Source organism: Lycium barbarum, chromosome 3 (genome assembly GCF_019175385.1).
Source record: "Lycium barbarum isolate Lr01 chromosome 3, ASM1917538v2, whole genome shotgun sequence".
Taxonomy (NCBI): domain Eukaryota; kingdom Viridiplantae; phylum Streptophyta; class Magnoliopsida; order Solanales; family Solanaceae; genus Lycium; species Lycium barbarum.
The window spans coordinates 124,941,094-124,954,097 of record NC_083339.1 but is presented as its reverse complement, the minus strand read 5'-3'; the positions used below and the strand labels follow the sequence as shown (position 1 = coordinate 124,954,097).

The following is a 13,004-nucleotide window of genomic DNA, read 5'->3' as shown; positions in this document are numbered from 1 at the left end:
TGCATTTCTGTTTGCTCTATCGTCACTTTTTGACAAATGTAAGCAACAAGAAAATTGGGTTTTACACGTATGCGTTAGCTGCGCCTAAAACCATCTGACTTTTACTTTTTTTTTTTTTTGTTTGTTTGTTTGGTAAGAAATTTGTCTTTTCCACTTTAATTCAATACTAGAAAATTAGCAATATTTTCAAATGCATCGAAATCCAATGAAAATCTAGCAATTACACACGAGTAGTTGCGTAGTGCTAATACGCTGCCACCTGCCAATCCACAAATACTAATATAATCCATTTTGCAGTTTCTCCCTAGTTTGCCCAGATCGTTAGAGAGGCAGAGAAGTTAGGACTTGGGAGCAACTTATGTCAGACGCAGGACTATATGTAATGACTCTGCGATATGTAATGACTAACTTTAATACAGTATATAATATGCTCCATTTTGCCCCCCCCCCCCCCCCCCCCCCCACCAAAAATAAAATAAATGTTGGCTACCAAAAATGGCTGATAATTCTTCCAACTTCAAATACTGAGCAAATGGTGGAATCCAAATTCTTTCAAGTACTTATTTTTCATCAGATTTTCACCCCACACATGGTGGTAAGCACTAAAACAGTTCTTCCTTCAGAGACATTCAACTATTATTCTTTATCAACCAGTAGTAGAGAAGAACTAAATTTAAAAAATGAACCAACTGCTGTTACAAAATGGCAGGAATTCGATGCCCCATCTCTAACTAACAATGTAAAGTAATGCGACTTTAATGTTGACATCATTAAAAGTGCTCTTTTTTCATAGTAAACTGTATATGATATCAATCGAAAAGTTTTGCGACTTGAAAATGAAGTAGTTGACCCTGGTGGTGTTTGATACTCTTTAAGTTGTGCCTCGATCACTTCCCCCCAGCTGCTTCGGTTGGTGTTTTGGTAGTCATCTGATCAACTGCATGCACAGTGTTCTGAAGTTCTTCCCATATGGCTTTGTACACCATCCTCTGCCTATTCACAGCAGATTGTCCCTCAAAAGCTGAAGAGATTACATCAATGCTGCATATAGAAGATTAATAATGACTTTATAGAACAAGCAACAAATACGCTCGCCACTTGATTTAGTATTCCCATCCAATGAGAAGAAACCTCACCTGACATGCCGACCATCACCATAAGCATCTTTAACTACGACTGTGTCCGCATTCAACTGTTCCTTGATCTGTTGACATATATTTAAATCTCAACCGGACAATTATATTGATAGAAGTTACACTATCACAAAAGCCATGAATGTAATATCCCCGGCAGATATGTAGCCTAAAGTATTGAAAATATAGGAGCATGGAATTTGTACAGACAAACGTAGCATAGGCTAAGCAAGTTCTGCATTCCTTATTATTGTAATCTTAGGCCACATCCTTGTTTATGTAACCATTGACTAGATTTACTTTTCAATTTTTAGAATTAAAGTTAGAATCCATAAGTTATTAAAGTTAGAATTGGTTGGGATTGTGCTTTTCAAAGTTAGAATTGTTAAGTTATAGTATTTCTATAACCTCAATACTAAAATGTAGATTTTATTTCTCTAGATTTGCACATCAACTTTTGGTTGGACATTTAAATATTTCTAAACTTTGAAGGTCTATTTAGATCGTATTTGATGTGTAATTAGATAGTGTTTGATGTGTTTTATTATTACTTAGGGTGATTTTATGCATTGTAGCTCTTTTAGAATTGATTTGGAGCATTTTAATGCTAGTTTTGAGCTGCTTTTGGTACTGGTTTCCGTGCAGGTGTGGCTGCAGAAAATGCAGGAATTGAATGCAGGAAATTTTCCAGAAAACCGACGGAAAACCGACGCAGTCCGTCGGTTTTCTGAAAAATAATTCTGAAATTTTATGAAAAAACCAACGCACTGTGTCGGTTTTGTATTTAAAATAAAAAAATTTAAATAAAAAACCGACGTCGTGCGTCGGTTTTACCATAAAATATATATTGTTTTTATATAACATAATAAATCAGAAATTAAAAAAAACCGACTCTGTCCGTCGGTTTTTTTAATTTTTTTTAATTTTTTAAAATTATTGTATAAAACCCGACGGACCACGTAACCGACGCAGTCCGTCGGAAAAAACCGACGTTGTCCGTCGGTTTTCAAAAAGCGAGGCTATGTAAACCGACGGACCGTACAGGGTCGATTTCCCGTCGGTTTCATTGAAAAAACCGACGCAGTCCGTCGGTTTTTCCCCTTTTTTTAGTAGTGAACATAGAAATCACACTCGACAAAGGTGGACAATGCTACAGCAGCAGGTGCTGCAGCGGAACTGATTGCAAAAGAGGGGACAAGGAAGAGAAGTTCTTTACCAGAACTGTAATTGTGGACATGCTGTGCTTAAGAGCTTTTGCTGCCAGGTTTTAGTTAAAGTAGGTGCTAATATATGCCATAAAGAAGTAGCATTCTATACTTTGTTTCAAATGATTAATTATAACTACAAACCACCTGTAATGCATCGAACCAGTTTGCGGAAAGTTATACTTACTATGAGGAAAAGAAAAGAAAATAGTTAACTATAAGCCCGTTTTGGTTGCCTGATTATATAAGCCCCGGCGTTTAGCTCAATTGGCAAAGGTTGAGGGACTTGTTAGGTCACAAGTTTGAGTCCTTTGCCAAACTTCAAATGTTGGACTGATTTTATATGCAGTAATCTGTTTTACTAGAAGTATTGAAACTACTACTCCCTCCATAATGTGAAGGTGTTTGACTGGGCACAGAATTTAAGAGAAAAGGAAAGATCTTTGAAATTTGTGGTAAAAAATAAGCCATTAAGGGTAAAATGAGAAGTTTAAAATTAAAAGTGTTACTAATTCTAGAAAGATGTCATTCTTTTTGGAACCGACTAAAAAGAAAAGAGTGTCACACAAATTGGGACGGAGAGAAATAAATATTTGATGTGTTTGGTGAAAAGGTGTTGATAAGTTGTTCTTTTAATAAAATGACTTTAAGTACACTTAAAATTTTTGGAAGGAAATGCACAAACAACGTATATGGAATGGAGAGGAAGTTAGGGGTTTCATTTTGGAGAAAGTATTTTGAGAACTAGAACAAACATAAAATCTTGGTCAAACTAAAAGGGTTAATAAAGTTGAAAACAATAAGTTGGGGGTGAAATATTTATCTTTGTATGATTTTGGCTTATAAGCACTTCTTTGTATGATTTTGGCTTATAAGCACTTGGTTATACGTACTTTGGTATTTACCGAATGCGTAGATAAGTCAAAAGGTACTTAAAAGCCAATTTGACCAACTTGTGTTTTGACTAAACTTAGAGTCCGTTTGGATTAGCTGATTGTAAATAGCTGACAAATTTCAAGTGCTAAAAATTATGAAACTAATTTTATAAATAAGCAGTTATGTGTTTGGATAGAAGTGTTGAAATTGCTAATAAGCAATTAATGTGTTTGGTAAAAAAGTGTTGATAAGTTGTTCTATTGTTAGAATGAATAAATTACCCTTACAAAAGTAGCCTTGTAAAGAAAAAGAAGAACAACGGATACAGAGCGAAGCGGAAGTTAAGAGTTTTGTTTTGAGAAAGACAATTGAGAATTAAAAAGAATATTAAGGATAAAATAGTAAAATACTTGGTCAAACCAAAAGTGCTAATAAGCTGAAAAATTATAAGTTGGGAATGACCAACTTATTGTTTTTGACTGATTTTAGCTTATAAGCACATGGCTTATAAGTACTTTGGTGGTTTTACCAAACACGTAGATAAGCTAAAAATGCTTATAAGCCAGTTTGACCAGCTTATAAGCTAAACCAAACATCCTGTTATAAGCTGGTCAACTAGCTTATAAGCACTTTTTTGGCTTATCTACGCATTTGGTGAACATCACCAAAATCAGCCAAAAGCCATAAGTTGGTCACCCATAACTTATGATTTTCCAGCTTATAAGCACTTTTGGTTTGACCAAACTTTTTATGATTTTATCCTTAATATCTTTTGTAATCTCCGAAATACTTTAAGTAACAGAGCATTTAAGCCCCTCTTTATTGTGAATTGGTCACCCCTAACATATGATTTTATAGCTTATAAGCACTTTTGATTTGACCAAACCTTGTACGATTTTATCCTTAATATCTTTTGTAATGTCCAAAATACTTTTCATAACATAACATTTAAGTCCCTCCCTATTCTACTCCCATCATTCTTCCCTTTTTATGTAAAAGGTACTTTTTATTTTTTATTTTTTTGTAATTAGCTTTAAGGACATCTTGGTCATTTTAATATAAATAGTGCTTATCAACACTTTTTTACCAAACAAACTAACTGGTTATTATCAAATTCAGCACATCTATCCAAACACATAACTGCGTATACATAAAATCAGATTTAACACCTAAAAGTGTTTTTCGACCCTTAATGCTTTTTTTTTGGTAAAGTAATAAAATTCATTAGTAAAACATCAAGAAGATGCAAGGTTACAGATGGGAAAAGCTGGCAGGCTTGGCAAAACCTGTAGAACAATCTAAAGATATCCTATCTCTACTGAACTAGAGAAAAGGAGCTGATAAAATCTAGAAAGTTACCCACATTGTTTACAGGGGCAAAAAAATGCCAACTAAAAAGACTAACTAAACACCTAGACTTTAGAGAGCAAATAGGAGTTGAGATTCCTTCAAAGCATCTGTTGTTTCTCTCCTTCCATAGGGTCCAAAAAATTACTGCTGGGATCATTCTCCAAATTCTTTTAATGGATTTGTCAACTCTCCAGAGTATCCAGCTAGCATATGCATCTTTGATGTTGAAGGGCATTACCCATTGTAGACCAAGCATAGAGTAGAAGAAAAACCAGAGGCTAGCTGCTGCAGGGCAGTGCAAAAATAGATGGTTGACACTTTCATTGGTCTGCTTGCACATGGTACACATGTTAACAACTATTACACCTCTCCTTCTAAGATTGTCTTGTGTTAGGCATGCTTCCTTCAGTGCAGTCCAAGTGAAGCAAGTAACTCTGAGAGGCTGTTTGGTTCTCCATACAAGCTTCCAAGGCCAAACCTCTAAAAGGCTATTTTGAGAGCACCAGTTGTTGTAACATTCCTTCACAGTGAAAATCTTTTCCTTAGAATTGCCCCAGAGTATTCTGTCCTGAAAATCTGCCACCAAAGTACTTTGTCCCAAACTTTCTAATAGAGAAAGAAAATCATCAACTTCCCAATCCTGTAAGTTTCTCCTTAAAATTGGTGTCCAACAGTTGTTAACTCTATATTGAGCTAATGTTGCTTCTTTGTTAGAAGCTATCAGAAATAGTGAGGGAAATAAATCTTTTACTAAAGTGTCCCCAAGCCATTTGTCCTGCCAAAATCTGATCTTGAGCCCATTTCCAGCCTTGAATGAGACAGCCTGGAAGAATTCCTCTTGGAGACTACTGATGTGTTTCCATACTCCAACACCATGTGGTTCATTGCTTTTCTTTGCAGTCCAGTGGTCTTGAATACCATATTTAGCTTTGATGATTTCCTTCCAGTACCCTGCCTCATTTTGACCATATCTCCAAAGCCACTTCATGAGTAGGCTGTTGTTATGAAACTTAAGATTTCTAATCCCCAGCCCCCCTTGGCCTTTGGGTTGAATAACTGATTGCCATTTGACCAAAGAGAATTTATGAGTAACACTGTTACCTTCCCATAGGAATTTCCTTCTAAGCCTGTCAATTTGCTTTAGAACTGAGGTTGGCATAGGGAAGAGTGACATAAAGTAAGTGGGAATGCTGTCTAGGACACTTTTGATGAGGGTGAGCCTGCCACCCAATGAGAGATATTGCATCTTCCAAGTGGCTAGTCTTTTCTCCATTCTTTCAATGACCCCACTCCATATCCCAGATGATTTGAATTTAGCACCCAAAGGAAGTCCCAAATAGGTGGTGGGAAAGGAGCCTGTTTTGCAGCTAAGAATATCAGCAAGAGCTTCTAGGTTGGTCACTTCATTCACTGGATATATAGTGCTCTTACGCATGTTGATATGAAGTCCAGAGATGGCCTCAAAGATCATGAGGGTAGTGTTGAGATTAGAGACCTGCTGACAATCAGCTCCACAAAATATAAGGATGTCATCTGCATAGAGTAGATGAGAGACTGAGACTGAGGTGGAAGGATTTCTGCCCACTTGGAACCCTTGAATCCACTGAAGTTCTTTGGCCTTTGCTAACAGCTGAGATAATCCTTCCATCGCAATGATAAAGAGGAAAGGGGACAATGGATCCCCCTGCCTGAGTCCCTTTTGAGAAGAGAAAAACCCAACTGGACTTCTGTTCACCAGAATTGAAAACTTCACTGTCGAAATACAGAAATAAATCCACCTTATCCACCTTTCCCCGAAACCCATTTGCTTCAAAATGTTGACTAAATAAGCCCAGTTAAGCTGATCAAAAGCTTTCTCAATATCTAATTTGCATAGGATCCCAGTCTCACCACTTTTAATTTTCCAGTCTAGCACTTCATTGGCAATCATAGATGCATCAGTGATCTGTCTATTCTTCAGAAAAGCACTCTGTTGTCCAGAAACTAAGGAATCCACCACTTTTCCGAGCCTCTTAGCTAAAATTTTGGCCAGCAATTTGTAGACACTGCCTATAAGACTTATAGGCCTATAATCTCTAAGCTCTGCGGCCCCTTTCTTCTTTGGGATAAGAGCAATGAAAGAGGCATTGCATGATCTCACCATTTGGCAGTTCTGATGAAAGAAATTAAAAGCTGCTAGCAGGTCTGCTTTGATGAAGTTCCATGATTTTTGAAAGAAAGCCATAGTGAAACCATCAGGGCCTGGAGCTTTGTCAGGGGCACAAGTCATGAGAGCTTCTAAAATCTCCATTTCGGTGAAAGGAAGTTCAAGGTCCTCTTTATCCACTGTGTTGAGACTTGACAGACCTTCAAAGACAGCTGAGGGTCTCCAAGATTCAGTTTCTTTGTAAATTTGTTGATAGTACTCCAGAATACCATCCTTGATCCTTCCTTTGTCTTCAATTACTTCATCCCCTATTTTGAGTCTGTCAATGGTATTGCCCTTTCTATGAGAGTTGGCCATTCTTTGGAAAAACTTTGTATTCTTATCCCCCTCTTTCAACCATAAACATCTTGATTTTTGTCTCCATGAGATCTCTTCAGCGGTTGCTATTTGCTGAATTTCAAGTTTGAGATTCAATGTCTGACCTTTCTCTTCTGTAGAGAGAGCTCTGAGCTCAGCTAACTGGTCCAGCTTCCAAAGTTCTTTGAGTGCCTTGTTCCTTTGAGTCTCGATTGTTCCATAGACCTCCCTATTCCATTTAGTAATGTCTTTCTTGAGATTCCTTAGTTTCTGCATTAGCACAAAGTCTGGGGTGCCTAATACAGTGTAAGAAATCCACCATCCTTCTATCATGTCCATGAAACCCTCAGCTTGAAGCCACATGTTTTCAAATTTGAAATAAGAAGGTGTGGTCTCCCAATCTCCACTTTCCAGGATAATTGGTTTATGATCAGAAAAAACTCTAGGCAAGGGGTACTGTTTGATAGTATTGAACATCTCGCTCCATTCTGTTGAGATAAGGAACCTGTCAATTCTAGAGGCTTGGAGAGACTCCTCCCCTCTTGACCAGGTAAATTGTGCTCCCTGAAGTGGAGGGTCAATCAAATCCAGGTCTAGAATAGTGTTGGAGAAGCCCAGCATCGCCCTTGATCTTCTAACGCAGTTCAATCTTTCCCCCACAAATCTGCACACATTGAAATCCCCTCCTATGACCCATAGGTCAGACCACAATCCCCTGATAGATGCTAACTCGAGCCAAAGATCCTCCCTTTCTGGATTGGTATGAGGGCCATAAACACTAGTAAAAACCCATTTGAAATCCTCAGCAAGACTTTCGAATCTACATGATAAAGAAAAGGCTCCTGCTTCAAAATCAACACATTTCCAAGCTCTTTTGTCCCACATTATTAATATCCCACCTTTGGTACCAATTGCTTTGACTTCTGCCCAAGAGATCCATCTGTTTCCCCAAATTTGCCTGATTAGAGATGGATTCCATGTCTCTATTTTGGTTTCCTGCAGGCAAATAATATCAACTCCCCACTTGTGAATAAGAGATTTCAAAGTGCCTCTCTTGTCTTTATTGTTGAGACCCTGCACATTCCAGCTGAGTGTTTTAACTCTCATCTGGAATGAGCCTTTTGAGACCTGCCCCTCTCTTTCTTCCCACTCCCGTCCTGGAGACCCCAATCCAATCTTTTAAGTTCAGTAACTGCTTTGCTTTTCCCTTTTTTTAATTCTCCTGTTTTATTTTTTTGCTCAAGAATCTGCACTTTTCTTTTTTCCTCCATTCTCAGAATAATTCCCAGAAGTTCGTGTTCAAACCCAGCAACATTTACCCCCAACACTTTGCAAGCCTTCATCATTGTCAACTTCGTCCATTTTGAGGTTTCCACCACATCAGGGATATCAACAGTTTGAATTTGTGGGTCATGCCAAGGCAAAGGAAGAAAACTGTTGTAGGACTGAGATGAGATACCAGAGTCAGATTCATTTGAAACTGACAGTGCTGAGAATATCGGTTTGGGTATATGTGGGTCCATCGAGTGCCCTGCGTGAACCGCTTCATCATCTGCTTCAGGCTCGGACAGTGTCCCCTCCATGAGTTCTAAATCCCTGAGACTAGAAGCTTGAATTTCTAGTTCAAAAGGATCAAAAGAGAATGAAGCATTCAAGGAAGATGAAGCTCTGAAGCAGCATGGGTCCAGCTTTGGTACAGATGATCTCCACACTTGCTTCTTTTTGTGTTGTTTGAAGTGTTTGCTTGTAAGTGGGCCTTTAGTGTAGTAACCGTTGTTCAAAGCTAATGAAGTTCTCCCTTTGTAGTGTTTCTTACTACCCTGACTATTAGAAGAGAATAAGGCCGGCCCATTTGTGTTTAAATCCTTCGAATTCCTTCTTTTCTCCACAGGTTCTTCCACACGTGTGTCACGTGAATCATTAATGGTATTAGCACGTGGAGCTGAGAGAGAATTTGATCCCATCTTATTACCAACCTCGGGCAAACCAGTTGAAGGACCAGCATGTAAAGAAAAAGACCGGATTTCCTTAATTATTGGCAATTCGAAGATCCTATCATCAAATTCAAAATTCAAACTTGCCGGAAACTTCATAGCTGATTTTTTGACGCAGATGCGAGCCCAGATCAGGTGGGTTCTGTTCTTCGTATCTTCATCAACACCGACATAACCCCCGCAACGAGCCCCTATATGTTCAAAAGTATCCATTGACCAAGCATTTAGAGGGATTCCAAAAACTTTCAACCATATGTTTTCCGAGCAGTTACCAGATTGCAATGAGAAAATGTCATGCGACCACCAAGATAAAGAAAGATGTCTTCCGTTCCAGAACCAATTCCCTGCCTTTACCCTTATTGCCTCTTGCCTGGAAGGAAGCTCAAAGAGGAACTGATTGTGGTCTAAAGGTATGACTTTGATGCCAGCAGTAACTCTCCATCTACTAATGAACCATTTCTGAATAGTTTCGGGATTGGGACTGTGATGAAATGGATCATTGAAGGTGCCAACCAAGCTTCTGTGCAAAGGATGTTTTCCATTCAATTCTCCTTTGTTGGTTCCTTGACTTATATCTGGCCATCTGTCAATGCTAGCAGCTGCACGATAAGATTTTGTCAATGGGGGAGGAGGAAGCAGTGGCTCTGCTTCGCTGAATTCTTTCAGAAATTGAAGGATTTTCTTCGCAATATCTGACCATCCACTGTTGAGGCTGATCTCAGGGATTATCACTGCTGCTTTAGATGAACCATGCCAAACCTCTATGCGAACAAATCTACCATAAACATTGAAATTTTGGTAAACTCTGAAAAGATTGTGTTGTTGTTTTCTACCCCACCTTCTATATAGTCGACCAGTGCCTTTTGATGCTTGAATAAGCGCTTCGCACACCCATCTCAGGTTCTGAATATCCATATTGATCTTGCTTGTATATCTCTTGCCCCTTTCTATTAATGAAAACCAGTTATAATATTTATCCCCTGTATTCCTGAGTTCAAAGGATTTATCCCCACTGATGAAAAAAAGGTGTGAGCCCTGCATGTTTCTAATGAAAGTCACTGAAACTGAAGGAGTTTTATGTTGATTGATGTGGTCGCCGTCACTGTCAGATGTCACCGGTGATTCTGCCGACAGCAACTCAGGTCGCCGGAGTTTTTTTTTTTTTTTTTTTTTTTCTCCGGCACTGACAGGTCGCCGGAAAAATTATCCGGCACTGTCAGAGGTCGCTGATGTCGACAGAGGGTAGATCTGAAAAGATTTGGAGGAGAGAGAAAGCAAAAGAACTAGAAAAAGCTGTAGATGGAGGCTATGGAGGAGAGAGAGAGCTGGAGTCATGCTGGAGTGAGGGCTGTGATGGTGGTCTGAGGAGAGAGAATCAGATCTGGATCTATTTTGCTTACCTGGGAATCTGTGTCTGGGAGCATTTTTTTTAGAAAGAGAATTTTTTGGAGTTCCAGTTAGTATTTTCGACCCTTAATGCTTATCGGTTACTTTTAATCAGCTAACCCGAACGAGCTCTTAAGCTTATCCAAACACCTTGGAGTAGTTTGAGAATATTGTAAACTAACATTCAAGGATCAGTTAAAAGGGATTTAACAAGTCTAGTCCAAAAATCAAACTATGCTTGAGTCTTTCTATAAGTATAGTTCAATTAACTTCATTATGACACCGAGACGAATATTTTGAGATGTTCCTAATATTTGATTTACTACTTGCGCAGTACTTCTCTATCCCCACCTACCAACACTAACGTCAGCAAATGTACACCCCTTTATCTCATTTGATTACATAGTCCAAATAGTTTTCAACATCTATATATGCCTTTGTTACTCAGCCGCTTACCGCATCCAGAAAACACTCAAAACTCATCTCAACTCTGGTGCCTATAAAATCAAATCTTTGTCTTAACTTTACAGTTCATTGCACATGGATCAAGGTGTTGCGTGTCACCAACGCACTAGTTAGCTATTTGATATAATGTGCAGCATCTGTGATCCTAGGTAGGTGAGTTCATCTTTTTGTTTACAACCGAGAAATTCCCGAGGGCTAGTGGTGCACTGCAAGGTGCAAAACTTGGTGGACAATGGGGTTGACCCTCCACCCTTTTACACTTAAGTACCAAGATTTTGTCTACGAAAGGGTTCACATCCATGGCATGCGCCTAACCCACATATCACGCACTGCATTCTTACCACTGGACGAAACCCAGGGTTAAGGGGCTTCATCGCATGGTTCACTGAGTATCTAAAGGATGCTTCATTCATAGTTTTCCTTGTTCCTTTTTTCTTTTCAAATCCTAACATCTTCAATTCTACCAGAAAAAAAAAAAAAAACATCTTCAACTCTGCAAAATTAACCATTGTAATTAATATCATGAATATTTTGTAATTTCTAAGTCAATTCTTATCAGGTTCCTTCTTTTTAAGTGATTTTTGTAAGACAGCACGTACTCAGGGATCTTTTGTTCCTAATGATAATCTCGCTCCTCTGTGCCCTTTCCTACAACCTGAACACTGTATCAAAGGCCCCTTGAGTTCTACACCTCAAGTTCTTTCTCTTTTGTCCCAAGTTCCATCCTCCTGATTCTTTGAAAGGTTTTAAGCTGCTCTATCTTTTATAGTCAAGGTACTATTCAGCTCACTCTGCTTATCTTTCTTAACAGCATAAGGAGCAAAAAGAAATATACTTCCAAGAACATTTCTTAGGGTCAGATCAACATTATGGACAACGGCATTCTGCACTAGAGACGCTTATATGAAAGTTGGAGTTCATGGAAAGTTGATAGAGCCATCAAGAAAACCTGAGTTATGGAACCTGCTTGTATATTTTTTTGGTGTATTTGGACAGAGGAAACTGAAGATGCTTTGACGGAATTTCAACTCGAAGCCATCTCCTGAAGGCTAGATGCTTAATGAATTTATTTAGTTGGTGCAAGTTGTACCCTGTAATTAGCATGAACCATTCTTTGAATTTCGTTTGCACCTTAGTACTTTAGAAATGAGGTGAACTATTGCACCTTCTTAATGCCTTTTATGAAATGAGATAATGATCAAAAAACACACCTGAATTATCACTTTTTCGCGAGTTCCACACTATCACGGTCTATGTATTAAAACACACCTAGCTGAGAGTTCCCATAGGAAAACAAAACAAATGATAGTTTTCATATTCAGCTTCGAGGTGTATGCTTAATACATAGATGGTAATAGTTCAGGTAGGAAAAGGAAACAACCGATAGCTGGGTTGTGAAACTCGCCAAAAAGTGACAGTTAGAGATGTATTTTTGACCATTAACTCTTTCAGCACCTAAACACAAGTCTGCCAAGTCTTTCACTATTCCTCAAAATGGCCACTTCATTTTTAAAAAAAAACATTTCTTGGAGCAATTACTCACATTTTCAGGGTATAAATCTCCAGAACAAAGTCTTACACTAATTCCTGGAGTTTTAAGCTTTAAAAAGCACAAAGCAGATAAACACAACCCCAATAAAACCCTCAATAGGGGCAAGAAACTCATATGCTTAAAAAAGGGTCAGTGAATTTATAACCTTTTTTTCCATAGACTGCATAAGAGGAGAATCAAATGAGCTATTATTGGCAGTATCGCTACTTGCTCGAATACTGAAATTCCGGTGACCAGCAAATGCCTCAATCTTCGAACCTACAAGGGCAAGGACCTTAATCGACCTGTAAGAAGGGGCAGAAATAGAGTAGCATTTCACAATGGCAGGCACACGTGGCGGAACGGAGTTGCTCAATCGACGGATACACAGCGCCGCCACGTTTGGCCTTACAACAAACAGAGCCTTCGTCATCCCTACTTTCTTTCTTTATGGCCACAAGCGAATTACAGGTCCTTTTTGTATAATGGACGTCGGATGATAGATGAGTTATAAGTCATTTTTTATTTATTTGGCTATTTAAATAAAATAAAAAATAGCTT

At 38.5% G+C, this 13,004-nt stretch overlaps 1 protein-coding gene across 1 annotated transcript; it reads right to left on the bottom strand.

Annotated features, from left to right (window-relative positions):
* Nucleotides 1–596: 596 nt before the first annotated feature.
* LOC132632282 (protein BOLA4, chloroplastic/mitochondrial-like) lies at nucleotides 597–12,934 on the bottom strand. The gene is made up of 3 exons (XM_060348161.1): nucleotides 12,610–12,934; nucleotides 1,137–1,204; nucleotides 597–1,041 (listed from the first exon to the last, which is right to left on the bottom strand). The coding sequence occupies exons 1-3, from the start codon at nucleotides 12,874–12,876 to the stop codon at nucleotides 888–890; spliced, it is 489 nt and encodes a 162-aa protein (XP_060204144.1). The 5' UTR covers nucleotides 12,877–12,934; the 3' UTR covers nucleotides 597–887.
* Nucleotides 12,935–13,004: the final 70 nt, after the last annotated feature.